We start from the raw sequence: 26,656 nt of genomic DNA on the forward strand, positions 1-26,656 counted from the left end.
GATAATGAAGAACATGTGTTATAACAAAAAACTGCATTCTCACATGAAGACAAGAATATTTATATATATTACACAGTATTTAAACAGTTCTTAGATGCCACAGAAAACATTAGAAAAACGTATTTACAGTGCATAGTTTGGAAGTGCTTCATTGACACGAGACTGGTTTATTTTGGACTGGATATGTGTGATATTATGCTTCTAATGAATTAAAAAATAACCTTATATTAGATTTTAAAAGATCATCCCGCATGTCTTTAAAATCAGTATCACCCATTAGTCGTATTATAAATGGTCATTTTAGTGCACATTTTCAATCAACACTTCTCTTCATCAATTGACCGTGGCTACATGTCTAACATAATCACATATTACAGAGCCTTACAAAAACTACATTATGGCTTATTTCATACAATATCTGTAACATCAAACTGGTATTAATACAAGAATATGAAACAAAAAATGTAAAAATTCATTGCAATGTACATAGTGCTGGATTAAGAGGCAAAAGAAAGACAGAAAAAATTCCTGACAACAACTGTGCTGACATGGGGTCATTACAATAAAGCTACTGAAAAAAATGTAAATACAAATATTGGGCAATTCTCTGACACGCTATTGAGCAACACCAATTTCATGTTAACTTGTATACATGTTACAACTATACAAGACTATACTGCATATATATATATATATATACTGTCCAGAGGATTCTAAAGAGCTCATTTGCACACTAAGTATAAAGTAACAAACTATGGTTGAAATAAAATGGAAAAAGAAAAGTAAAACGCAGTAACATAACACAAGGCAACATAAGGAAAGTTGTAGAAAGTCAAAGTGATAGTTTCCTGAAGTCTGTTCATAATGTAAAATGATCCAGTGTCTTGGCCAGTGTATGACTTTAAAAGCGATATTGTTGTTTCTTCCAGTGTAAATGTTTCCAGTTTCCTTTAGAAATCCAGTGGATCGAACCAACACAAATTGTTAGTTTCCAGTGGTTGTTTTACATTTGTTTCCAGTGATTGTGTTAAGTCCAGTGATTAGTTTTACTTTTGCATACTTTCTATTTAAATTCTAGAGATGATATCCCACTTTTATTATATGACTGTATATTTATACGATAGCCACAGCAGAATATATGTCTTTCTGTGTTATTTATTGTATGTCTCACTATGTCAGTTCAAGTTCAAGATAACTCCAGTGAACACGTGACTTTGGAAATTACAATTTATGTTTGAGTAATAATAAGCCTGTTTAAAGCCATTCCAGTGTTTTATAATCAACGACAATACAAAAACTGTGTGAGTGTGTATTTGGTGATCACACAAACAGCATATGAAATCACCCGAAACTGCAGAATCATTGAAAACATCAGGCTTGTTTTTCTCAGGACAAGACACCGGTATTTTCAGGTGTAGTTGCATAATCTCTTTGTCAGGGTTCCTACACTGTTTGACATATGAACTCTCCGGTTGTTTGATTTCTCTATAGGAAACATTTTTGCCAATACACTGTAAAACACAAATAAATGTTTCAATTTTTTTTTTCAGGACACTCTTAAGTCTTCCATGAGAGTGGGAACCCTGCTTCTTTTATGTCAGGTACTCCCTGCCATTGTTCCTTGGCTCTTGTGTGTGTTTAAGTGCAGTTTATGGTGTCATTGGACTTCACAGAAAACTGATACAGGGTGAGAGCTTTTTTGATTTAAGTCTGTTCTGCCCCATATCCACCCACTGGTACCTGTTTATATTATATCCTGGCAAATCAAAAGACATTTAACATGTAAGTGCGTGTGTGTGCACAAGTGTTTATATAAGCGGCAGTATCCGAGTGAGGCTAAAGCTGATTTTATAGTGGTTTAACAGTAATTCTGTCTGAAATATTCTCGTGTTCCTCTCGTCTTGTACAAATACGCATTTCACAAAGCAAACATAGATAAGAAGACGTTATCGACCCGCCCAGATTAAACAGTCTTTGAATCAGGGACGGCTGTATGACCGGACACAGGAGAAGTATAAACGCTGCTGTGTTGTGTAGCCTGAATGTTGACACTCAACACGTGCTTTGAATGAGGAAACTGTACTTCGAGCTCTGAGGGGAAATAACGGACTCTTCTTCGCTGCTACATGCAGTTTCGCTCTGTAAAGAGAGGTCAGAAAACCGTCACTCAATATAAACATCCCTAAGCAGTACACTACTATTGTTCATTATCATTGGATTATCCATCATTTTTGGTTACTTACTGAATGTGACACCTGGAAGTGGTAGGTGACCTCTTGGAATGGCATTACGGGAAGTGACCACAGGTGACTGGTGCCCTGTCCGAGCAGAACAGTTTGTATATGACAAGTGAAGTTAATTGATGGTTCTTAGAGGGAAGAACACTAGGTGAATATACAAATTCAAATGAAGAAGTTTACCGTTGTAAAAGTGCTCCGCTCTGGTGAGAAAGTAACTTCTGGATGATTTGGACAGAGGCGCCCCCTGGTGGCTCCACGCTGCCATATGCACACAACATCAGAGGAGCTAGAAAGAGAATGGATTTAAAAAACAGGGTGATTGAAGATTATATAGTTAGTACACGTATTTGTGTGTGCACACACTCACATCATGTGCAGAGTTATATAAGATAAAGATGTGTTTTTGTCACCATGCAGCAACACAGTGAAGCTGCAAAGAAAACAACACAAACATGTTTTATAAGCATGTAACAGGATTAGCATGGTAGCATGTTTATTTGATCAAAGTACTAGATAAACATTAGTGCTACTGTTGTACTGATCTGATGACCCCACCTGCAGCTCTCAGGTGATGAGCAATGCTGCGGTCTGATCTCCTGATCTGTCTCCAGGATGTGTAGTTTGTTCAGACAGGCTAGTGGATGTAAAAACAACAGATGAAGTGTCATTGATACAACAATCTTTTGCATATATGACGTTTTAGAGTGTGGGTTCACTTGACTGAAATGTTTGTCATGTTAAAAAAAATTCATCCTAAAGTGTATTCGCAAATTTTGAAATTATGCTTGAAGACGAAACATATCAACATATTAACAACATAAATTACATTTATGTTGCGTCATAGTTTTGCAAAATATTACAAAAAAGATAAGTGACCCTAAAATTTTGCTGTAAATAAATGCTGTAGTGTGATTCATGTATGCTGTACATTATGTACAATATGTGTATATACCATGTGTGTTTATACTGCGCTGTCTCCGAGGCAGTTGCTGTTGCCCTCCAGGCATGCGTTTGGTTGATCCGCTGAGCTCTGGGGGTTGAGGGGGCCGTTTGGATTTGCTAAGGAACAGAGGAGCCGACGTGTGGCTCAGACGGTTTTTGTTGCGTCCGTCTTTGTCCAGGGTCCGAGACTTTCCCTTCTTGTTAACAGTGGTCTGGGTGGGGGCAGCAGTGCTAGAGTCTGACAGATTCAAAGACAGACGACACACTATATGGATTAAATGTAAACGGCAATGAATATCAGCATCTGAATGAGCTCTTTAATATGGCAAAAAAACTCCATTTAAATCCTGCAAACACTGCCACAGTCGGCATAGAGCAGCTTTTGATAACTTGAATAATATGACCGCATGTAAGTGATGCATTCGTGGTTCATGTAAAAGTCACAGGAGATAATAACATAATCTTTATTACATTATAGCATTAAATCGCTTTTTACAGCAATGTCTAATAACTATTTAACATCAGAGCATTACATTTGAATGAAATATTAATACGATTAATTAAACATGCACGATAAGACCAGGAAAGTGTGTTCAGATCAATTGAGATTTCATGTTGATTTGTCCATTCTGTTGTAATACCTGGAGTGGATTGGTTGGTGCTTGGAAACGGACTGATGGTGGCTGATTGGTTGGTCGTGGCATGTGTTGGAGGGCAGCAAGCCGGGTGATTGGATAACAGTGGAGAGGTGGATTCTGTACAAACAATGAACTTCTATTTAAAAATATGTATAGGTACAAATAACATCTGCATTGTTTGAATAGGTGGTGTTCTGGTACCTGGATAGAGTGTGGAGATGGTTACTTTGCCTGGGATGAAGGAAGCCTGACTAGACGATCCCAGAGCAGAACGAGACCTGATAAGAGAATATGACTTTCCTTACTTGTGAATCACAAATAAGATGTCTTTGTTATCTGTAGTTGTTATAGCAATAACATTCATCAGCTGTAAACTGTAAAGCCTTACTCATACAGTAGGTCAATCGTTGACTCATTTGTGTCTCTTGTTATTTCTCTTTGAAAATTTTAGGGAAAACGTTTGAGTACTCAAAGGAAACAGAACTGAGAATGCCACTGAGTTTCCGGAGCTATGAAAGAGAAACATCAAAACGGGACGAAGAGGAATGAAGGACAAGCAGAGGAGATCGTACCACAGACAGAAGGATGGACAGAATGTGACAGTGGCAGTAAGGAAGGGCGTCCAAGAGAGAAAGAGAAGGCAGCGAGGCGCAGAGCTACAAATGACAGAAAAACACTACGAAAATGAGCAAGAGATCACACAAGAACAGGAATGAAGAAAAAGAAATAAACTGTAAGCATGATTCTTCATGATTTCGTTGTGAGAGAGTGTGTGTACGTACCCCTCTACATCATTTATGCTTCCGTGATGTTGAAGATTGAGCACATACAGGATGGACATGGAGATGACACTATAGAACAAGACAGAGATGATGCAAAATGAATGTGGAACAGAGACTTTTAACACCCTCGTATGAATGAAATGATGCTGTGTCACCTGAAGGCCATGATGATGACCAGGGCCAGGATGGTTCCCTGCATGAACCTGTAACTCAGACAGCCCTGCTCTGGAACGGACCTCTGCAGAAACACACGTCTCAACAGTCAGGACACTAACCGCTGTGCAAATCTGTACATTTTGTGCTGTCTAAAAATCACACCTTGCTACTAGGCTTGGCTGTTTTTTTCCTAAGTGGTCCACTTCCTGTTCTGCTAAAATAACTTCCCGACAGGCTGGAAAATAAAGAGCATATTTTTTCCGACTATTCAAAATCTGGATTGACTTCAGATTGCAGGTGCAGTGCGGACACACACCTGACCGTGCCTCCGCTCACTGAACTCTTCATGCTGTCCAGTCGTCTCAGTTTGGCGAGTTTTCTGCTCCAGCGCTCGAGCTCGTCGATGCGAGTCTCCAGATTATCGGTGAGTTTACAGAGCTCCTTCACTGCGCCCACGTTCTCCATGAAGATCCGATCCTGTGCGGTTAAACACGCGTGAGTAACAGACAGACTGCGAGGGTGTCAGCATGCGAGTGTGTGTGTGTGGTCTTACTTTATTAACAACCAGTAGGTTTGGGATGGTCTCTCCGTTCGCACACACCACGTCTCCTCCTTCTTTAACTGCCTCTGGAAGAATCTGCTGGACCTCTTGAGCGATCACCCCTTAATACACACACACACGAATTAAGGGGATCGTAAAAAGTATTCTGACATTTCAAATAGTATTTTTACGCTGTAAATAGTGATTTATAATCTGGACTCATGTACCAGTCTGAGCTGACGTATCGATGCCCACCGTAGCTGCAAACTCAGGTTTATACTGATAATGCACCAGCCTCATCTGAGAGATACGCCTCAGGTTATCAGTAGTGTCCACCTAGAGAGAGAGAGAGAGAGAGAGAGATGACAGTGTGATTATGGCACAGGTGACCGTATAGACGGTTTCAAAGTGTCAACATAAACAAACGTTACTGCGCATGCATGCATTCGTGGACTGCCCTTAACTTCCTGTACACATTCACAAACAATAGAGTGCGTGTAGATTAAATAAAATGCAACAAATCATTTATTTTTCTACAATTATTATACAATTAAATAATAATACAAATTAATATTAACAAAAAAATGAATTGAATATTCTATAATTGGACACTAGCCAAACACAGACCAGAAGTTAACTGTAGTCCCGGTGTGCGTGCACGTCTATGATGTACGCTAAATAACACTTGCTGTTAAGGCAAGGCAAGTTTATTTATATAGTATACACAAGGTTATTCAAAAAGCTTTACATAAAATGATTACAAAGGAAAGATAAAATACATAAATAAGAAATCTTAAAAAGCAGATGATTAAAATAACAAATACATCATCAGAATTTAAAAGACTATCAAATGTGATTTAAAATGTGTGTATATAAAAAGAATGAAATCAAAAGGAAAATATAAATAAAAGTGCTGCGAAGTGTTTTTTTCTCAAACACATACCTCCTTCACATTTTCCTTGGTTCTAATATCAGAAGGATGCACAACGGAACCCATGACCTTCAGGTTACCGTGGACGACCAGGGCCTCATCGGGGCGGTCTGTGTTTATGCCCACCCGGCCGTGATGGTATACAGAATCCGACATCTGTCCTCTCTGCCACAACACTTCACTGTCGCTCTCAAACTGACCAGGGTTAGATGCCTGTGTCAGACAGACAGAACAAAGAAAGAAAGAAAAATGGACTAAGTAATAGAAAAATGATGTAGTAAATGGCTGGGAAGGCAAGTTGTTAGTTGTCAGGTTCAGCTTATACAATGCCGTACAAATATATGACATACGTACATGTCAACTAAATATTATTTATAGAAAATGTTCCATAATAACATCAGGCAGTTCTTCATTATCAACTAATAAAAAAAGAGTTTAAAGTCCCAGTGTAATAAAATTTCATGAAATATTGCAGCGTTTATTGTAAACAGTTTATCCATGTGGGTCATTGTCTTTTAAAAATTTGGGTGCCCTAATTATCTTTAGTTAAAATCTGAAGATGCATTTCCTTCCTGTAATCCATCTTAAATGATGGATGTGAGACGTCTTGGGGGGAGCATCCGTTAACTCCTCTCCTTCAACTGTACGTCTGTTGCCAGTTCCATTTCAAAATGCAACGGCTGTTTTTATACATCCAATCAAATCAGGGAGAAAGCCGAAAGCCACGGCCACAATTTTTCCCATTCGAAATTCCATTTCACTCAGAAATGCGTCAAAATACGGAAGTAAAAACGATCGCAACTTCCAGTTCACGGGGACTTTAAAGACCTTAAACAGACCCTAAACCTTAACAATATCAAATGGAGATGAAACACTAAAAAAAGACGTCATTAAAAACGGTCTAAAAGGAATCAGAATCAGATAATTGACAGACGGAGACAGGCTGTGATTGGAGGAGGTCGGTCAGACACGACCAGACTGACAGCGGTTACCCTGACGATGATCCTCTCGGATGCTTGGGCTGCCAACGTGAAGCTCTGACTGTGAGATTGAGCCTGAAGAGCCACGACCAGCATGAAGTATCTGCACACACGTACACACACATATTTCATTCTGGGTTAAGTAGAACAATGCCGTTCTGTCTATAATAATACACAATTTTGAGACTCGTTTTTGTAAAACTCAAACTCAGTTTTTTTAAAGATCTGTAAGTCTTTTCTTTTTGTATGTCGTACCTCTGGTCAGGGTTGGGCTTGCCTTTCTTCCTCATGTTATTAGCTGTAGTCTCGCTGAAGTGGAGACGACCCACCGTTACCTTCGTAACCTGTTCTGGAGGCAATGTCACTCTGTAAAACAGAGTAAACGTTCATATCACATGTGAGGTGAAATCCACACTTGTATATTTCACATATACAGCCTGTCCTGGTTTAAAAAGACTCACAGCACTGGTTTAAAGGGTCTCTTGCTGCGGTCAGATTGTGACTGCTCCACATTAATGGACTGGTTCATCGCTTCCAACTAGAAGAAACAGAACAAGACGTTATTAGTCATTCAGCATTTAAAAGATTTTGAGTGTTTGTCATTTGGTTGGGCTCACCTTGACTCCGTTGAGTTTCAGGTAAAAGCACTCGATTTGCTGCAGCCCCTCGCTGGTCTTCACATATTTGGGATCTCCGGGCATTCCGACGTACACAGTGACCTGGAAGTGATTCTTCTTCTGACAAACGAAAGCATCGTCCGCCAAAGAGAAGTTGAAACCTTTATCTGCGTCCACCCTGTAGGTCGGCATGGGACTGAAGAGAAAAAAAACAAATATGACAGATATTGAGATACGAGCTTGAAAACATCCATAATTAAGCTCTCTGTACCATTTTAACTTAATATTTGTAACAGTATGAAGTTTGTTTTCGTGATTTGGAACAGCAGGGTCAGTGACAAAACAGATGAGAAAACACTCATTTTATCCCAGATTGACTCATTGATCTTCGTATTATTTTCCATTGCTTAATATAAAAAATGAATCAAATAAATCATCATTAACGTTTGGATAATATTTCATATTTCAATGATGACATATGGGATTGCGCATCGCAACGCTTATCTTCAAATGAGTCAAGTTCTGAGTTAAAATAAAAAGTTTCAGTGTGTAGTAACTATTTTCATCACTAAATGCCTAACCTCTCTCTTTCTCTCTCACTCTCTGCTCATCCTTATTCTTCTCTCGCGAGCCAAATCTCTGCTCTCGCTCTCAACTCCTCCACATATCTCACCTCATAGGAATTCCATGGCCTCTGCCATCCATCTCTACTGCCTGATACCTCCCTGTACCCCATTAAAACCATCTCGGGACGCACACTCTAGCTCTCATGTCTATTTCTCATTACTCTGTCATAAATCTAAGCACAGAGGTGTGTGAGAACAGGGCAGCACCCACAGCTCTTTTCCACTGGCGTCGTATAACGGTGTCCATTTGTTCTGCTGGTGCGGCTGCCACTTGATGCACTGATAGTTTGGATCCAGGTACGAGTTTTCTGCATCCTGCAGCAATCCTATGGAGACATGCATGCTTGCATTATCTTTATCTGTAAAACTCCAGAGTTAAAATGTATAAATAAATGTAAATTAATGTTGGACAAAATACATTTTAAAACATTAAGGGTGTGAGGCAGTTCAATTGGCTGGTTGGAAAAGAACATGTGTGTGTATACCTGGCTCTTGTTTGATGATGCCGGTGAGTATCTGTGAGTTCAGAGTGCTGTTGGGTGAGTCTGAATGTTTTCTCTTTTTTGCCGGATGAACAGGAACGCCACTGGAGATACAAACACAAACACACAGTTTCAAACCTTCATATGTTTTTGTGGATTTTTTTACAGCGCTGGTTCTGAGCATCTCTCTTACTCTTGTCCTTGTGGATGTTGCAAGAGTTGATGTAGCATCTGACCCTGCTGCATGTCTCCGCCCCCACCGCTGACTGGACCCATCTGATACTGCGAAATCATGGGCTCTGGCTTAAGGTACATGTCTCGATGCATGCTGGGATAGTGGGGATGTGTGGGGAGAGGTGGGGGACTGGTCATGTGACACATGTCCTCAGGCGTCATTGTCCTGAGCATGTGCGGATCTGAGATGGAAAAAGCAGGAATTCTTTTCAAAATTGTATTTTAGTGTTTTTCTCTCCTTCTATCATAAGTGACACTTTTATTTAAATTGAGCAGGATAGGGTGAATTTAAGGTGAATTATTTAGCTTTTTAATCTCCACATTTAGTTTAACTCTAATGTTTGATTAGTGTGTCATTTGCTCCTGCTCGACACCATTGGCGCTATACCACTGGTACAGTTATTTACCGTCTGGATATCAGCCAATCAGATTGCAATATTCCACCCTTACGTGCAGTTGAGTGTGTAAACTAGACAGATTTAGTGTTCTACTGAATGTGTATCTAACTTTTATGAAATACATGTCCGGCTCATAATATATTCACTTATATAGTGTACCCAAGTTAAATAGAGATAAAGGTAATTTAATATAACAAATAATTAACAATGCACAACATGTTAAGAAAAAATGGACCCTACCTGCATTTAAGATCTGAAGTTATCTATCCATGCCTTTCCCCATAATTACTCTCTCTGTCAGCTAATTTATACAAGTCTCGACCATCTTTCTCTCAAACCATTGCTTGTTTGTCACTTCCTCTTCTCTTTTTTTCCAGCTCTCTCTCATTCTCTCTCTCTCTCGCACACGCCCTTGGTCTGCCTTGATCTTGAGTAAACTTCATTAACACCAAACTTAAGTGTTTCAAACTTCATGTTTTCCGTTACTTTTGTTCTCTGTTTGCATTTGTTCTTTACGTCTGACTTATTCTTAACGCTCAACATATTTAGACAAACTGTTTGTGACTCAACAAGTTGTCATACTTATCCATCTTGTGTTGAAAACATCAAGTTTTATTGTTTATTTTGTTAAACACACTTTTCTTTGCATTGAAAGCAGTGGTTTGATCCACATCGAACCGTTCAGGCGCACTGATCTTACCGCTGGCTTGCTGGGGAGAATATGGCTCTGAGCTGGAGTCTGGAGGGGACTCAGGTAGTGTTCTGCAACAAAACATTACATTATTACAGAAAAAATGTGAGAGTTTATTCCTCATCCAAAACATGTTATATGATATCTGATTGAATGGTGTCTGATTACCCTGGTGCGTACTGTCCGCGGTGGTCCGGTTTGACGTGTGAGGCCTGTTGATGGTGTTGAGGGGTTTGACTCTGTTGCCCCAGGCAGGGGTAGTTTTGTCTGAGGTGGCCCAAGGAGGGTGGTGGCGGGTAGGGGTTCTGGCAGGGCTGGGGGAGAGACGGGACAAGACCCTGGCGTAGGGGGATGGGAGGGCTTACACCACACCCTACCCCCCCTGAAGAGGATGGAACGCCCTGAGGCGAGGGGTACTGGGGTACTAGGGTACTGTGAACTTCTGTGAAACAACTGTAGGAAAAAATAATCACGAAATATCTAATACAGCCGATAGGTTTATAATTGTGAAGACACATCATCATGTTAATAATAGTTGAGGGCGGTGCAGACTGTGTCTTGATAACACTCAGAAACTCAACATTTTAGTAAAAAAAGTGTGCGTTAGGTTCTCACATATCTGTGCTGTCGTCTTCTTTGCTGATATATTCTTCCAGTATACTGGTGTCAATGTTGTTTGGCTCCAAAGAGCTGTTAATATCATGACCTGCGGAAAAACAGGCAGAGAGAGGGGAGGATTTTATATCTTGAAGCGCATGTGTGTTCTGACACAAAAATGATAAAGTATGTTCCACAACATTCAGATTTCTGTGTATGAAATGCTTGTCTCATTACTCAAAAATGTACAGATGATGTTTTAGTGGATTTAGGTCGGATATATAAAACCTGGAAAGTCATGAAATAAATGATGTCAATAAATACAAACATTAGGATGGTTAAAGATGGCGGCTACAACCCTTCTCATTGCTCTTTCTTTGCATGTAAAACAGCCATAGCAATAACAAATTTACAATTGAATATCTCTCATGTCTCAGTTCTTCAACACTTAACCAAATCTCTCCAAATCTCCACCACATGACCTAATCACTCCATTGCAACACCTGCTAAAGGTCACCAACACCCAAGCTGATTGAGCCCAAACACAAAGGGGCGGTTTCCTGGACAGGGATTATTTTAAACCAGGACTAGGCCTTTAAATTAGTACAATTAAATCGCTTTAAAAACATACTTAAAAAAAAACATTACTGTGTGCATCTTAAGACAAAACAACCGCAGTGATATATTTCAAGATATGTTAGTGCAAGTTGTTTTTGATCAAAGCATCCCTCACATTTAAGTTAATCTGAGACTAGGCCTTTTCAGGGAACCTGTCCCAAAAAGAAAAATAAAGAACATCTTATATTACGTAATTCATTATAATACTTCATACAAACTTTATGCAATCAAATGTTTAACTCAAACAAATTTTTACTTCAACATTAATCTGAATTCAATTTGCATTAGAAAGTGTGGCATAATTCATCCAACACCATATTAAATAATGTTAAATTCTAATATAATTGTTTACTATAAACAATCAACTTTTTTTTACTGTTATAATGCATTAAGGCAGTGGTTTCCAAACAAAAGTATGAATACAGAGGTGACAACAGGAAATATGTAAATGCATTTAGATATACTTACATTGACTATAAGGGACAAGACATGCTTTAGGTAAATGCATAATAATAATCAGCCTCACTAAATCCATTCTCTCTCTCTCTCTCTCTCTCTCTCTTTCTCTCTCTCTTTGATAAATTAGACCACTAACAAAGCGGAATGTGAAGAATTCCGATGTTAGTGTTGGGAAAACCTCTGCTACGTTTCCCTCCTAATAGATCAACTCAGGGTTCAAATCCCGCCCCAGTGGATATCCCGACCTGGATCTAGGTGTCAATGCTGGTTTATGAAAGTAAGTCCGTGGTGTATAGGGTTTCCCATACTATTTATTAGTAGGATTTGTTTTGGTATGAGTGACTACAACTGTTGCTCAGGGTTCAACTTTGACATGTAACACATCCCACACAGTTTGTTTATAAGCAGTTGGGCTCATGAATGATCTTTACCTGATGGATGATAAAATGGGCAAATTCAAGAATATCCTGCCGTAGGGGGACCAGAATATAAAAGAGACGAGAATATTTAATATTCATATCAGAATATTTACCAAGCAACCACCCACAGCATCTTACACATCAGCACCCTAGCAACCAGCAGTGGCTTACTGAAAATATTTGCTGTCAGTAGACACCACGCATAAGCCACAAGTAAAAATAATGAGTTCCCATAAAGCATATTAGTAATCGCATTATAAAAATGGTAAGTTGGCTTGATGAAAAGTTGGTTGGCTGCGCAGAAGGGGGAAAACCAACAATGACGTAATGTTTCAAGGTCCCTGTTCGCATGGATGCTGCGGTCAGGCTTTGGGTTTTATGTGTGCGCCAGGAGGTCAGAAAGGAACATAGACTGATGACTTTACTAAATAAGATCCAGATGTTTTAGTCCTCCTGTGGTAAATCTGCCATCCAAACACTGATAACAGCGGCAGAAATGACTGACGGGAAGGGAGAAGTTGTGGGGGTGAGGAAGAGAGAAAGAGAAATGTTTTTAAACAGTGAAGGAGAGAAGGTGGTTAAACAAACAGAGGAGAAACAAAAGATCTGTACTATGAATGTTTTAGGAAGTTCTGCATTGTGATTATTAGGGAAGTTATTCTAAAACGTCACTACTTCAATTGGTTTTATAGATCGAAATAGTTTGATATCAACGATCTGTGTGAGCTACAGTAACATTACTCATTGCTTACTCAATGTGTCAAAAGCTTGTGCTTGGGCATAACTCATCATAATTAAAGCATTTTGCAATGTTTTTCTCACTCTGCATATTCACAAAGAATTCAAAAGTAACAGAAAGTAACTTCTCCTATTATAATGTGAAGCTGTGAGTAATGATTCTTAATTTACGTCTTTCCCATCAGACATTTCAGGCACAGCTATATTCAGATGCAGGTGGTTCATTCGTCCAGAAGGTCAATCGTGTGATTCATGATGTGTCAAGATAATGGGGATTACGTCCAGCTGTGTGACAGGGGTTTGTACGTCAGTCAGTGACAAAACATAGTTCAGTGTTGGAAGTTTTCATTTGGAGCTCAGAGCAAAAAAAGGAGTCGTGACAGCACGAGATAAGAGCCTATGTGTGTGTGTAATATTAATTCATAATCATTATTATTCCATTCCATTCATTGAGATAAAGACCTGAGATTTATAAATTTTGTTGTGTTTGTAGGGTTGTGCTCCAATCGTCAACAGCCTACAATATAATGTATGAATATGAAATAGAAAAAAACTGTGTTTTGTGAGGAAATGCATATTTTACACTGCATTTATTTTGACACCTTTTATCATTGTCTTTGTGTCATGCCAAACAAAGCTTGTTAACCATTGTAAAACGACTGTAACACTCAATCTCTTATGCCTTCTTTTTTATGTAATTTGTTGCTACAAAAGACTTTCATAAGTTTCTTGTAACAGTCCTATCTGCAATTTCCTATGAAGAACTGATGATTCCATTAAAGCTCCCCATCTCCATATCTCTTTCCCTCCATCTGTCTATACCTCCCTATGCATCAGCCATGTATCCTGTTTTTTATCTTTTTCTAATTCTGTATTAACAGTAATGGGTGAGTCCATGACGGGAGACAGATCTGTGTACTGTATGTGTGTTAATTATTAAGCCGTAATTCACACCAAAGTAAAGCATAATAGAGCAAAGTCCATTATTTATCAAACAGTAAACACTAGCCAGAATGCAGCGGGTTCCCTTAAAAGACAGAAAACGTACATGAAACACACGTGGGTCATCAATATGATCCATGCAACATCCATATGGCTACAGAGAAAAACCAGAGAAAAAATAAGATTTGACAATTAAGACCGCACAAACCACACACGTGTTGAAATCACACATAGAAAATGCTGTCGCTATGATAAAATGAATTATGTGGTTGCTAAGTTGTTTTTAGTGTGTGGTTGCTCAGGCGTTGCTAGGTGGTGGATAGGATGTCTTGGGTGGTTGCTTACTGGCCCAAGTAACAAGGTCCCGCCCCCAAATATCTATTATATTCAGATTATATATGATTCAGGACTCAAACAAGGTCTTGTTTACCAGTTTCATTGTCTGAGAATTATAAATATGGATGCTTTCAAAAGCAATAGGTGACCTTTTCTCAACAAGACTTGTGATTGGAGCTGTTTTCCTTGTCTATATACAACGCACACTTATTGTAGAAAATGTTGGTTTTATGTTTACACACAGAGACCCAGTCAAAAAATAGCAGTAATACATATTAAGAATAGACAATAATGATTTTTAACCAAAGAAGGACAGAATGTGAGAAAGAGAGCAACAGTACCTGCTCGAAGCCACAGCATTGTGTTTTAGATATATCCTAGACCTACAACAATGATGATGTGTGTATGTGACCCAGAATGTCTCATATCCTTCCAAACGACATGTGGACCTTTCTGCCTCGGACCTTAGCTGAGGGTTGCTCGATTCTCTCTCTCTCTCTCTGTGTGTGTGTCATAATGCAGGATTAGGTCTCAGTCATGAGAAAGAGCTGTACCAGGCCACCACACACAGTTATAGTCGCCCACCAGCACTGAACGCGCCGGCCGACCTGAGCAGCTTACCTACACTACATGAATATTACAGAGCGAGCGAGAGGGATTTATAGAAAGGTATAAGACAAAGCTTTGAATTTCTTCATACTCTCAGTAGATGATGGAAACGTGTGAATGTCGGGTAACATTAGGAATTTTAAAGTCCTGGTGAAATAAAAAAAAATCATGAAATATTGCAGCGTTTATTGTAAATAGTTTATCAATGTGGGTCATTCTCTTTTTTTTTATTCATGTGCACTCATAATCTTAAATTAAAATCTGAAAATTCACTTCTGTCCTGTAATAACTAATGACATATGTTAGACGTTGGGCATCGTTACTCAGTTCCATATCAAAATGCAACGGCTGTTTTTATACATCCCATCAAATCGCAGCGAAAGACGAAAGCCCCGTTCACTATTTTTCCTCAATCGAAATTCCTTTTGACTTAAAAATGCGTCAAATGCAGAAGTAAAAACGATTGAGGGGTGTAATAGCCCATGAACAACACAACTGTCAAGATTTTAGTTCAATCCTAACTCCATTCCGCCAGTAATCCCCATTTACTAGATTATCTGGTGTGGTCTAATCAGACAAATAAGGTTAACAGTTCCATTTTTCCAAAAGTGAAGAGCTATGTTAAGCTTAGCTTTGCTACGGCAAACATCACATTTAGTATAAATTACACTTAGGGATTTAAAATAAACCCAACCCTCCAAAATGTCACTAACTAGTGTATCACATAGATTTGGATGTGGGGTATTGTAATTTTGACCACAACACACCCTAGAAACTAGTTAATGGACCAACCACTCCAAAAACCTGAACAACCTGACAACAACATGCTGGCAAACTCATGGTAAAATCAAACCTCTTTTTTAAAAAGTGTGTACATTTTTGGGATTTTGGTTACATTCTTAAATGGCATTTTTAGACTGCTGATGATTAAAGTTTTAAAAACAAGAAATAGTTGACACATAATATAAAATAATAGATTATTAACTATTTGTTTTCTAGATTTTTGTTACATCACACTATAGGACACATGTACGGTATATCTGTAAGATACCCAAATACGGATCATGGTCACCTGAAATGTGATTTTTGGTGTGTTGTAATAAAACTGTCATGAATGTTACAGGCCTGGCTGCTCAAACACAATGCATTACATGAGAGAGACCACGCGCAACGGCCAAACCATTCCCCCCATAAATATCAGCTCCCAGAAACCATCAGTTCTTGCACAATAAGAGTGCACCGTGATCCTTTAAAATGTGTGTGAATCCCCTGAAAAATAAGCATGCTCATACAATATATTTTAAGAATATAAAATTGGCTAAAAATGTCAAACATTTAAAATATATACAAAAAAAGCTTTAATATAAACTTTTTTGCATCGTATATTTTTTCGCTCTTTTGCCCTATTTTAAATAAATAAATAAATAGGCCCATTAAATAAATGCATATTTTGCGTACGGTATATGAGGTGTTGGGTCTGACTAGTTACTAAGTAATTAGTTACTGTTATTTAATTACTTTTCCCTCGAAAAAAGTTAACTAAGGGATAACTCTTTTTTTCTGAAATTTAATTACAGTTACTTCTGATGTAATTAAACTAAATACTTTGTGTAATATATGTGTGTGCAATAGTGGAATTGACATCAAAATTCTGATGTTTAATTCTTACATTTGTAATACTTTGGTCAGTTGATAATACTATTTTATGTAGTTTTTTATTATTTACTTGAATGAATTAAAAGAGTCGTCTCATGTCTTTCCTTGAATCACTGAACTAATGAAGGTTGATATAGGATATAGAAAGTAATTACTAACAAGTAATCAAATACTTTTTTGATAAGTAATTTGTACAGTAATCTAGTAATCTAGAATACGTAATTAGTAACTAGTAATTCATTACTTTTTCAGAGTAACTTGCCGAACACTGTGTATATGTTTGCTTCAATGTCATTACTCACAGCGTCATACAGTCAGACGCACAACAGTCAAAGTTTTGTTTGCATGGTTGAATCTTTCTGATGTGATTCACTTTAACCCATTACACTTGCACTTTATGTGTGAAAAGATAATTTTGTTTATTTTAAAACTTGTGTAAAGCTGTTTTTATTATCTCAAGTGCTACAGTATAAAAAGATCAGTTCTGTAAATCAGTGTCTTTGTGTTTACACCCAAATTATCGTAAACATTGTGTGCTGCTGATGTTTAAGAACTGATGTACTGTATGTTTCTGTCTGTGCATGTTGGCATGTGTGTGTGTTTGTATGACCTGTGCCCTGCCCTTATCTCACCCCACCCACAGCATGTGTGTTTGTGTGCGTTTGTCTGTGTGTGTTTGTGTGTGTGAGAGAGAGAGAGAGAGAGAGAGAGAGAGAAAGAGTGAGTCTAAGTCTGTTATCTCTCTCCCTCGCCCTGTCTGCACACTGTCACACTAATGGAGTCAGAACGCGCAGGCGATAGGGAAAAAGACATGGCTTGAGACAGAGAAACATTACTCGCACCTCATTCTGTTTTTTAACAGTCTTTTAGGTATGCTAGGAATGATCCCCTGCATTAGACCGAGGGAACATACGAACCCCCTCTAAGCAGCTTATGACCGCACACTACCAGGCAAGAGACCATTTCTCAGTGTTCTTATGTCACCAGGGGTTTCAATGCCAGTTATCTTTAGGTAAATATCTGCTGAAAAAATCCACTCCACGCTTCTTAGTAGAGAACTAACAGAAACCAGCCAGTGTTTCCCAAAATTCCTTTCAACACCTGAAATTCTCAGTCCATCCAGATGAAGAACACAGCGAGGCTTATCTGAGCTGTTTTTTAGTGTGTGGTTGCCTGCTCTTCTCCAACATATTGGTCAACATCACAATTAAAATGTTAAAACATTTTATAAATTAACTCATTTAAATTATTTAAATTCATTTTAAATCTTTTTACACAACTAAAAAGTGTTTCAGCTGGGGTGGTGCACATTAGTAGACTTTAACTTTATGTATTGTGCTTTTCTTTCTTCTTCTAAGAAACACATGTGATCTCATGCGTCTCCTCTTCAGTTTCAGGGGAGAAATTTCTCAAAGGAGAACCGTGCTGGGATTTGCCAAGGTACCAGTTATTTCAATATATGAACATTACCAGCGATGCTATACAAATGTATTTTAGATAGCGCTACAATTTTACTTTGTCAGTGATTGTTTTCATGACTTATTTGATGAAAAAAATAAAGGAAAAACATATGAGAACATTGATACCTAAATGGAACTGAACTTAACTCCATTAAGTCTCGTTCTGAGCTATAAAAGAGAATCCTCTGAGCAACAGAAGCAGCTGAGGGTCAAATCAGTCTTACAGACAAACAGCTCAATATTCTTTGTCTTTTGTGCTTTGTGTTGCTGTACTTCACAATGGATGTCCATTTCAGACCCCCCCAACCTAACACCCTCAATTCACAAACAAACAGAGCACAAACACACAGAACATTCATCAGGGATCTCAGGCAAACAATTAAAAATTACAACCAGCCATCTATTGAGTAACCCTCGGATGCACATACACGACATATGAAGAGTTCAGATGCAAACCCAACAGACTGCTTTTAGTTTAAACAAGCATTTTTCATCAGGATCCTAATATTTACTTTCAGCAATACCAGATATTTCAGAGCGGGCACAGTGTGGGATTCAGCAGGTTTTATAGCAAAATTATTTGAATTACGAAATATGTGTGTGGAGAGCATTCACTCAACATTGAAATCAAATTTTTGACAGAGATGGCTTTAAGAGGCCTTTGCATCTGAAATCTTCATAAAACCATAAAAAAGCAACAGAATTTTAATCAACAACAATAAAATGCTTGATTTAAAATAAAATCAAAGCGAGACATCTGTGCACATGAACTAGCATCTGACACCTATTTTCAGCAAATTAATATCATAAAACAAGAAGGCTAAGATCATGATAACATGACATAATAAAGAATAATTTACAACTGCTAGACATTTTTTCAATGCTCATATTTTGAATGTCGATAGATTAATCGTGAATAATCGCATCCAGAATAAAAGTTTGTGTTTATATAATATATGTTTGTGTACTGTGCACATTAATTTTGTACATATACACATACATGCATATGTTTAAGAAAAATATAAAAATGAACAAATGTTTGTTTATCATTTCAATTATTAGTAATTATAAAATCGATTTAATTCCTAAATATTTATAAATGTATGTGTTTGTGTTTATAAAAAAAAGCACAGTACATTGACATATATTATGTAGGCCTAAACACAACTTTATTCTGGATGCGATTAATGGCGATTTGACATCCCTTGTTCATGTGTTCGCAAAATGATCAACAAAAAAGATTTTATAAAAACGTATTGTTCATAAGAAAACATTGCAAAACGTCCTGGGTGTTGCTAGTCAGTTACTAAGGTGTTCGGAATGTCTGTAGTACATTGGTTTGTGGTGGTGAGGATATTCTGGACAGTTTCCGCCCAAGTCAATATGATATCTCGGTTCTCTAGAAAATTTCCAGGGCTCCCCATCAGGGCAACAACAAGGGTTTCAGCTTAAACGAGAAGCACCCCGCCTGCCTCACTCCCTAACTTAAGAATGTAAACATGTGAAATTTTCGATAAAGTCAAGAGCAGCGCTTAATGGCCATAAACTCTGGAGCCCAATGATGTCAACGGTGTTTACAGTACAGCACTGTCATGTAAACACAGAATTACACCTGCTCTGAGAGAAGCCACTTGTCAGGCCTAAAGATGTGTCAAGAATGATGGTTGGAAAATCCCTACGAATTGAGTTCACGATAAATAAATGTGGCTTTTATGTCAAGAATGAAAGAGTAGAGCGACCACTCTGAGCCGTGGGGATGTTGATAAACTTTGGTGTACCAAGTATGCTTCTTTTGAAAAAAAAAGGGTGATAGAGTAAAGAGGAAGGGGTTAAAAAAGACAGATCTGTAATTTAAGAACTTTTTTACTCTGAATTTATTATATTTCACATTAAATACTTAGTTTTTTCTCCTTAACCATTACACACACAACATTTATCACATTCCTCGGTCCTTCCAGTGTTTCTCCTCAAAACCCCCCTCCTCTCCTCTCTGGATTCCATCCTTCGCTCCCGCATCTTACCATCATCTCATGCACTCATTTCCACCTTTAGCCCTTCCCCATTTCCCCAAATTCTTTCACTGTTCTGCCTGTCCAGCTTTGAGATGGATCATCATGGGCTCTTTGTATCTTTATCCACGAAATACCCCCTAAAAATCCCACACATGACATTTAACACTCCTAAATCACATGGCAGTGATGTCTGAAACACAGGCCCTTAAAAACTTTATCAGTGGACACGTGGTGCTTTCATGTCAACCGAAACTGCAGAAAAAATGGCAAACAATTTAATTGGACTGTGTCCATAGTGAGCTTGGGTAAAGTCAACAATACGATGATGAATGATAATAAATTAATGTTAACCCGTAGAACATTCTAGAGAAATTGGATTTTCTCAATCAAATAACGAAGGCCTTAATTAAATAGTTAGTTAAAAGTTACCCAAGTTGTTACTCGCAATAGTTGGTGACAAAAAGTTAATTGTACCAAGTTACAACTACTTTTAATGATATTTTCGGGGAAGACTGTGGTGGAACCATTCGTGAACGTGCCGGTAAATTCCACCTGTTCTGAGCAAAATAACTATTAAGAAAACACCGTAATCATTCAGACCAGATATCAAAGTATTTATATATTAAAGCATCGTGGTGTCATGATTTCACATCTTAAACATGGCAAATTACAGTCACGATGTTTGTTTTGAGGTTAAATGCTCGTATGTTTAGCCTTGTATAACATTTGTTCCTGATCTGACGAGTTATTTTTCTTATGTTATTGCTTAAAATTCACATCCAAAGGAGATCAATAAACCTTCTTACCTTCGAAGAATCTCTGTAAGGCCTCCGTTTCATAGATCACGTCCATTCTAGCGGCTCCCGCTTATAAACTCCATTAACGTGAACGGACGGATCCTCCGGCGCTCGGGAGCGGCGGGAGTCGCGTGCGCTTCAGACTCGCATCCCAGTTAAACACCTCCACAACAAACTTGATCAAATTGCAAATCACAACGCGCCACAGATCGATTTGAATGTCTAAACTGTTTCAATATTGTGTTTAGTCTTCATAAACACTTTAGTTTGGGATGCTTTTAGTTTAAACGAGCTTGTTTCTCGAACTCACCTTTCCTGAGGAGAATTTACCTTTGAATGTCAGGTGGAGGCATATTCCAGTTTGCCATTTAGAAAAATCGACGGCAGATCACTACACAAATATTTATGTAATAAAGAGTCGCCGGATGTTTGGAAATGTTCTTAATCGTTAAAAATATCCTGTGAGGGATTTTAGCGCACACCGAGCTGCGCTGCGCTCGAGACCCTTTTCACCATCATGCACGCTCAGCGTCCTTCTCTGCGCGCTCCCGTCCGCAGTCGCGATGTGCGCGAGTTTGAGTGAGCACGAGAGGAAAGACAAACGTCCCCCAAAACAATAAATGAGAAGATAATTTCCCTGAACCAAATTATGTTTTTTTTCCCGCATGAAGGACATCTGAATTCAGGGTTTAATTTTGGTAAATTATTATACATATAATAACTCGTAACTTGTGTGCTTCACTTAGACCTACAAAAATGGTTAAACAATGGTTCTACAAAACCTTTTGAGATATGTAGTCATTCCATATGGTATTTGCAGTATTATATCATGGTATCACATTTGAGGATATTAAGTTTCATATCTATTTCTATAAATGTATGACTTTTCACAAAACAACTTTTAATCCTCAAAATAGTGTGGCATCACTGTAGTTGTGTTATTTCTTAGGGATTGTGAATGAATGAGGTGTAATGCCATCATTTATCACTCCATGAGCTGAGTGATCTGTTTCTCTCCTCTCTTTATCCGCGACCTCTTTACAAACAATGACCCTGTGTCCATCTGACCCCCCTCCCAATCAAATGCAGTTTTGTTGTTTTTACGCACAGCTGGAGCATCTTTCTCTCTATCTCTCTTTCTCTCGCTCTCCTTTTTCCTCTGTTTGACCTGAACAACACGGTCGTTCTTCCCATGACACACTGCGTGGATTGTTTGATAGGACGCAGGCGAGAAAAAGAGAGCTTGAGGCTGCAGGGACAAAGAAACATCTGGCCATGTTAATGCACTTCGTCTAAATGTGATGTGTATGTGTGGCTGCACACATGTGATCCTCTGCTATCAGTCCACAACAATGAGTGTGTGTGTGTTTATTGGGGGGGTTTGTGTGTATGGAGCATGTCTTACGTCGTTTGTATATTTCTAAAGCTGAATGCAAGATGTGTAGACACACTGTCATTCAGTAGATATTTTTTAAATGTAAATAAATGGTTAATTGAACACCTTTTTCTCTTTTACGCATTTCTGTTATAGATGGATTAAAAAAACAAACTGTAATTGTCGTAAGCTTTTTACGTTAACTAACTTTATATTGTAAAACATACCAAATAATCATTTATGTAGTTAAATTAAAAATGAATGTTACATTGCATTTGACAATAAATGTATGTTTGCTATGAAGAGAGTGTGTGTGTGTGTGAGTGTGTGAGAGAGAGAGAGTGAGTAAGAGTCAAAAAGAGAAAAAGATTCTTCTCTCTCTTTCTGAGCAGATGCAGAGTTTCACTTCACACTGACAAATGTCTCTTATCCTACATTCCAGTAAAGTGTGTGTGCTTATTTGGTGTTTTCCTTTGCACACTATGTATGTTTTTCATTATAGCTGGCTTATTGTGTACTTCAGATTTTGCAATTATATATGATCTTACAACATAAACTAAAACTATATATTTTAGAAAGTTTTAGTACAGTAACCTCTGTCGAAAAAGCGATACAAATTCTAATAATAATAATAATTTATTGTTGTTATTATTACAATTTCCATTACAAATACCTTTATGAACCATAAGCTGCGACCATTACACAATTCCTTTATGCTGTGTTCTTATTCCGCTAGGATTTAATGGTGTTCTACTGGTTCCCATCTGCTACATAACATCCCACCAATTGAACTCAAAACATTACCAGAAGAGTTTCCAACAAAAAATTATTAATCATTATAAACATTCAACCCATTCTGTTATGATTCTATTGTTTTTCACCAGGTCTTTATAGTCTAATATTGTCAAAATGATGTCTTGTTCAACACAATGTCACTCCTGTTCACTAGAGGGCGCTGTTTACTCACGAGCGCGTGAGATTGACACGCAGTGGTGAGGGAAGCAAGATGGCGACTGGCATGGCAGGTATTCGGCGTCGTTGCCATAGATACTCATTTTTTCGCCATTAACGAATGTATTTCATAGATTTTGATTGAAACCTTTATGCTTACGTGAGGACCCGCTTTAATATGCTTTACTCTTGTTTTGTGATTTAAAGTTGTTAAGTAAATGTATGTGTTTAGGGTTGGTTTAAATTAACGAAAGTCAAGAAATGTTTTTGAAGGCATGTTGTCAGGCTGTCTTGTAGTAATTACCTTTTTAGTATATCTGTTGTAACGTGTTTTATTGAAGGTACTGTATTCTGGGTATAAAGAAATATTTATTTGTTTTTCTTTGCAGGAAGGAACACCGTTGTTGTATCCTTTCTTTTCTATGCACATTCATGTCCAAAAACATGTTTCGGTAGTTTTCCTTTGTGTGTTTGTATGTTAAGTATCATGTCTTGTGGCTGTCTCGTGGTTGCTTTACTTTAAACCTTAATTCACACCAGATCTCATCTGTGCTGCTCCAGATTCTTCTGTATCTGTCAGCAGGTTACAGTGTGTTGTACTTTCTGTCCACCCTCTCCATGATCATCTACAAGAGTGAGTATGTCCTCATAATGCCTTGATGCTATATGTTTTTTACCTTTGCTTAATGAGCAACCACTGACATTGCCATGGCCATGCATTTGAATCCACTCATAACACCGTAGTAAACACCAACTACAGCCTTCTGGGCTTTTATAGATTTAAATTATTGTGTGAAGAAATGTGAATGTTTAGCTTTGTGTTTTTGATGCTGTGTGTGGCAGCTGAAGTGTTGAGTTACCCTGATGGTCAACTCACTCTTGATGTGTGTCTGCTGTTTCTCATGGCTGGTCTGGAGGTCCTGAGGGTCTACTGGGGTAAGTCAGATTATCATTGTTTTAATTTGACAATTTATTTGACCTCATGCCAGCTTCTTTATATCAGGGATCAGAGGAAACCTACAGGAGAGCGAGGGGTACCTGGGTCTGAATCTGATCGCCACGGGGGCCACGGTGCTATTGGCACTTTATTATATCATTTGGCAGTCGTATGTGCTGCGAGCTGATGTCATCATTGGTGCCATTCTGCTCTGCTTGTATGGCCTTACTGGAATTGTGGGGTTCGGGGCTCTGGCACGTTTCACAAGGTTAGTGTTCACGTGGTTGTAGTTTTAGACACTTGAGCAAAAGTTCTTTATTCTGCACAAAAAATGATTCAGACTTTGTTTTCTTTAAATATTAATTTCCTTTATCTGTTGCCCTTTTTAAACAGGTATATACCTAATTTGAAAAGTAATATCTCCGACCATAATTTGGTCTCGTGAGATAAGAAATGTAAAGAGGTCATCGATTTTTTTGCGAATCTAGACACAGTCTGGGACATTGTTAAGATCTCTACTGAAACTGTAGAAGAGGTCTCTTTCTGAGCAAAGATCCAAGATGTAGAATGTAGGGCAATGTCTCTGCTTGCGCTCCGTTTCTTCTTCCACTGTCATTGAAAAAGTTGTAAACTAATATAGTCCTTCTCTTTTGTTTCTCATTTTTTCCTCATGAATGAAAATCAGCTCATTTTCTGAACGGCAGTCTTTAGGTTTAAATTATTAAAGGCTTCCCATTCAGTATCGGATGGATTAACAGCCTCTCCTGCTTTGTCCCTGCGCTAATCTAAGATTCTATTGTTCTGGGAGTGACAAAACAGCCTCTCTAATAGGCCAGTCTGGGTTTCAGTAGTTGCTTGGTCCTGATAATGTGCCAGAGCAATAGATGCAGAAAAGTCTAAAGCAGACGTATACTGTATACAGCAGAGTCTACAAACAGTTTTGCTGAGTGCTCCCTGCATACAGATATTTATGTAGAGACAAGATATTTTAGATCCTCTTTGCAAGTTGTCCTGTATTAAAATCCCATTGTTTCTTCAATGAGATTAAATAGAAAGCAAATTGAAACTTTTACAGAATTTCCTGAATCTCAGATGTTTCTCCTATGAAAAGAAACACCAATCTCATATGAACAGTATGCCGTCTAGAGTTCTGAAAGAGATCTCAACAATGTCTTGAAAACGAAGTAGATTTTTTTATATTGAAGTTAATGATTTCATATCCGCGTTAAGTGTGTCAGCGTTTTTTATTAACTGTATCACATGCATTGTTCCTTAGTTATTCCTGACGCTGACTCATCACATCTGCCTGGCTACAGCTCAAGATTGTTAGACATAGACTACATTTCCCACAATGCACCACATCATCTGCTACAAGCTATGAAGCCATGGGGAGGTGCCAGAGATTAGTTGCTATGCAACAACCTTTTATTTTCTTACCTGTAAGTGTAAACATAGCTAATGAACAGTTTGTATTTGTTTGAGCTGTTTTTGTAAATAAACTCATTAACTTTAAGTCAAATGATAATTAACTCTTCATGAACTACACACACATTTGCTCAAATATATAAAGAATGTTTTATGTACTATCGCTCTTCTAAATGTTTATGCTTCAGACTTGACTTTTTGCTGTGCATGCGATAACAAATGTATCAGAATATCGTGTAAACATTGGTGTTTTTGGTTTTGTCCAGTAAACTAAACCTCACCACCATTCTAGCAATGTGAATTGCTGTTTGCAATACGCAGTTTTCTTAAGACAATGTGAAAAATCTAGCTTACGTTTTTATTTGCTTTAGGCTTACGGTAAACATGGCTGTTTCTCTCTGAGTTCTTTACATCTTTATTGTTGTTTAACTAAGGTAAATGTTTCTCCAGTAGGGGGTGTCTAGTCGGCATGTCATTGCTTTCATTGTAGTGTGCCTGTCTGTGCTTGCACAGTACATGATTTATTGTTTAAAATCATTCAACTGTCATATGATATGATGTTTTTTCCTGTGAAGAATTACTTTAGTGACCCGACGTTGACCCTTTTTGTAAACTGTTAATTTGCTACATGTAAATTTCTCTCTGTTCTCAAATGCACGGGTTCAGCAGACCCCAAACAACCAGGTTTAAGCATTTCAGTCTATATTACAACATAAATAGTAATCGTGTTATGCATTCTTTTGGATGGATTTCAAGGGCAGAGAATATGCTCTTTTTCAGCGGTTAAATGAATCCTGGGAAAGTGATAGTTTCTAGGTGTCACAGTTTTGCCCTGTGATGTTAATTATAAACCAAAACTCAAGGTTCCCAAAGTCAAACATTCCACTGGCTTGTGTGTATGAACTGTAGATCAGCAACCAGTCTGCATACCAGTGGATTTAAACATTCTTTGTGTGTTTGTGTTTAGAAAACAAGTCTTTCTGTTAGGTTTTGGTTTGTCAGGATGTGGTAATATTTAGGTGTAACTCCTCAAGCTTATTGTCTTTGTGTAGTTATTGACTCAATAA

The 26,656-nt window shown here is 38.1% G+C and overlaps 2 protein-coding genes across 13 annotated transcripts; one reads left to right on the forward strand and one right to left on the reverse strand.

Moving 5' to 3' along the window:
• Nucleotides 1-44: 44 nt before the first annotated feature.
• Nucleotides 45-21,442, reverse strand: myrf (myelin regulatory factor). 6 transcript variants are annotated; one of them, XM_056739523.1, is made up of 28 exons: nt 21,232-21,442; nt 20,911-21,064; nt 10,874-10,964; nt 10,427-10,711; nt 10,268-10,329; nt 9,129-9,351; nt 8,939-9,039; nt 8,665-8,779; nt 7,828-8,023; nt 7,672-7,748; nt 7,466-7,576; nt 7,214-7,313; nt 6,243-6,443; nt 5,527-5,635; nt 5,312-5,421; nt 5,075-5,235; nt 4,921-4,993; nt 4,758-4,840; nt 4,603-4,671; nt 4,393-4,476; nt 4,022-4,098; nt 3,824-3,937; nt 3,193-3,420; nt 2,796-2,874; nt 2,608-2,670; nt 2,421-2,526; nt 2,244-2,318; nt 45-2,139 (listed from the first exon to the last, which is right to left on the reverse strand). In XM_056739523.1, the coding sequence occupies exons 2-28, from the start codon at nt 20,954-20,956 to the stop codon at nt 2,053-2,055; spliced, it is 3,126 nt and encodes a 1,041-aa protein (XP_056595501.1). In that variant the 5' UTR covers nt 20,957-21,064; nt 21,232-21,442; the 3' UTR covers nt 45-2,052. The 6 variants fall into 6 exon arrangements, with proteins under 6 accessions (XP_056595501.1, XP_056595502.1, XP_056595500.1 ...); XM_056739524.1 differs by having other exon boundaries at nt 20,911-21,076; XM_056739522.1 differs by having other exon boundaries at nt 21,212-21,442.
• On the forward strand, nt 9,105-26,606 carry LOC130413992 (transmembrane protein 80-like). Of its 7 annotated transcripts, none has more exons than XM_056739579.1 (12): nt 9,105-9,244; nt 10,226-10,321; nt 12,060-12,209; nt 14,890-15,036; nt 17,495-17,644; nt 17,991-18,072; nt 23,226-23,301; nt 23,617-23,633; nt 23,768-23,861; nt 24,071-24,163; nt 24,231-24,432; nt 25,441-26,606. In XM_056739579.1, exons 5-12 carry the CDS (start codon nt 17,610-17,612, stop codon nt 25,448-25,450), a joined length of 609 nt encoding a protein of 202 aa, XP_056595557.1. In that variant the 5' UTR covers nt 9,105-9,244; nt 10,226-10,321; nt 12,060-12,209; nt 14,890-15,036; nt 17,495-17,609; the 3' UTR covers nt 25,451-26,606. The 7 variants fall into 7 exon arrangements, with proteins under 7 accessions (XP_056595557.1, XP_056595560.1, XP_056595561.1 ...); XM_056739582.1 differs by having other exon boundaries at nt 18,024-18,072; XM_056739581.1 differs by having other exon boundaries at nt 9,108-9,244; nt 10,223-10,321.
• Nucleotides 26,607-26,656: the final 50 nt, after the last annotated feature.

This window comes from Triplophysa dalaica, chromosome 24 (genome assembly GCF_015846415.1).
Source record: "Triplophysa dalaica isolate WHDGS20190420 chromosome 24, ASM1584641v1, whole genome shotgun sequence".
In the NCBI taxonomy this organism is placed as follows: domain Eukaryota; kingdom Metazoa; phylum Chordata; class Actinopteri; order Cypriniformes; family Nemacheilidae; genus Triplophysa; species Triplophysa dalaica.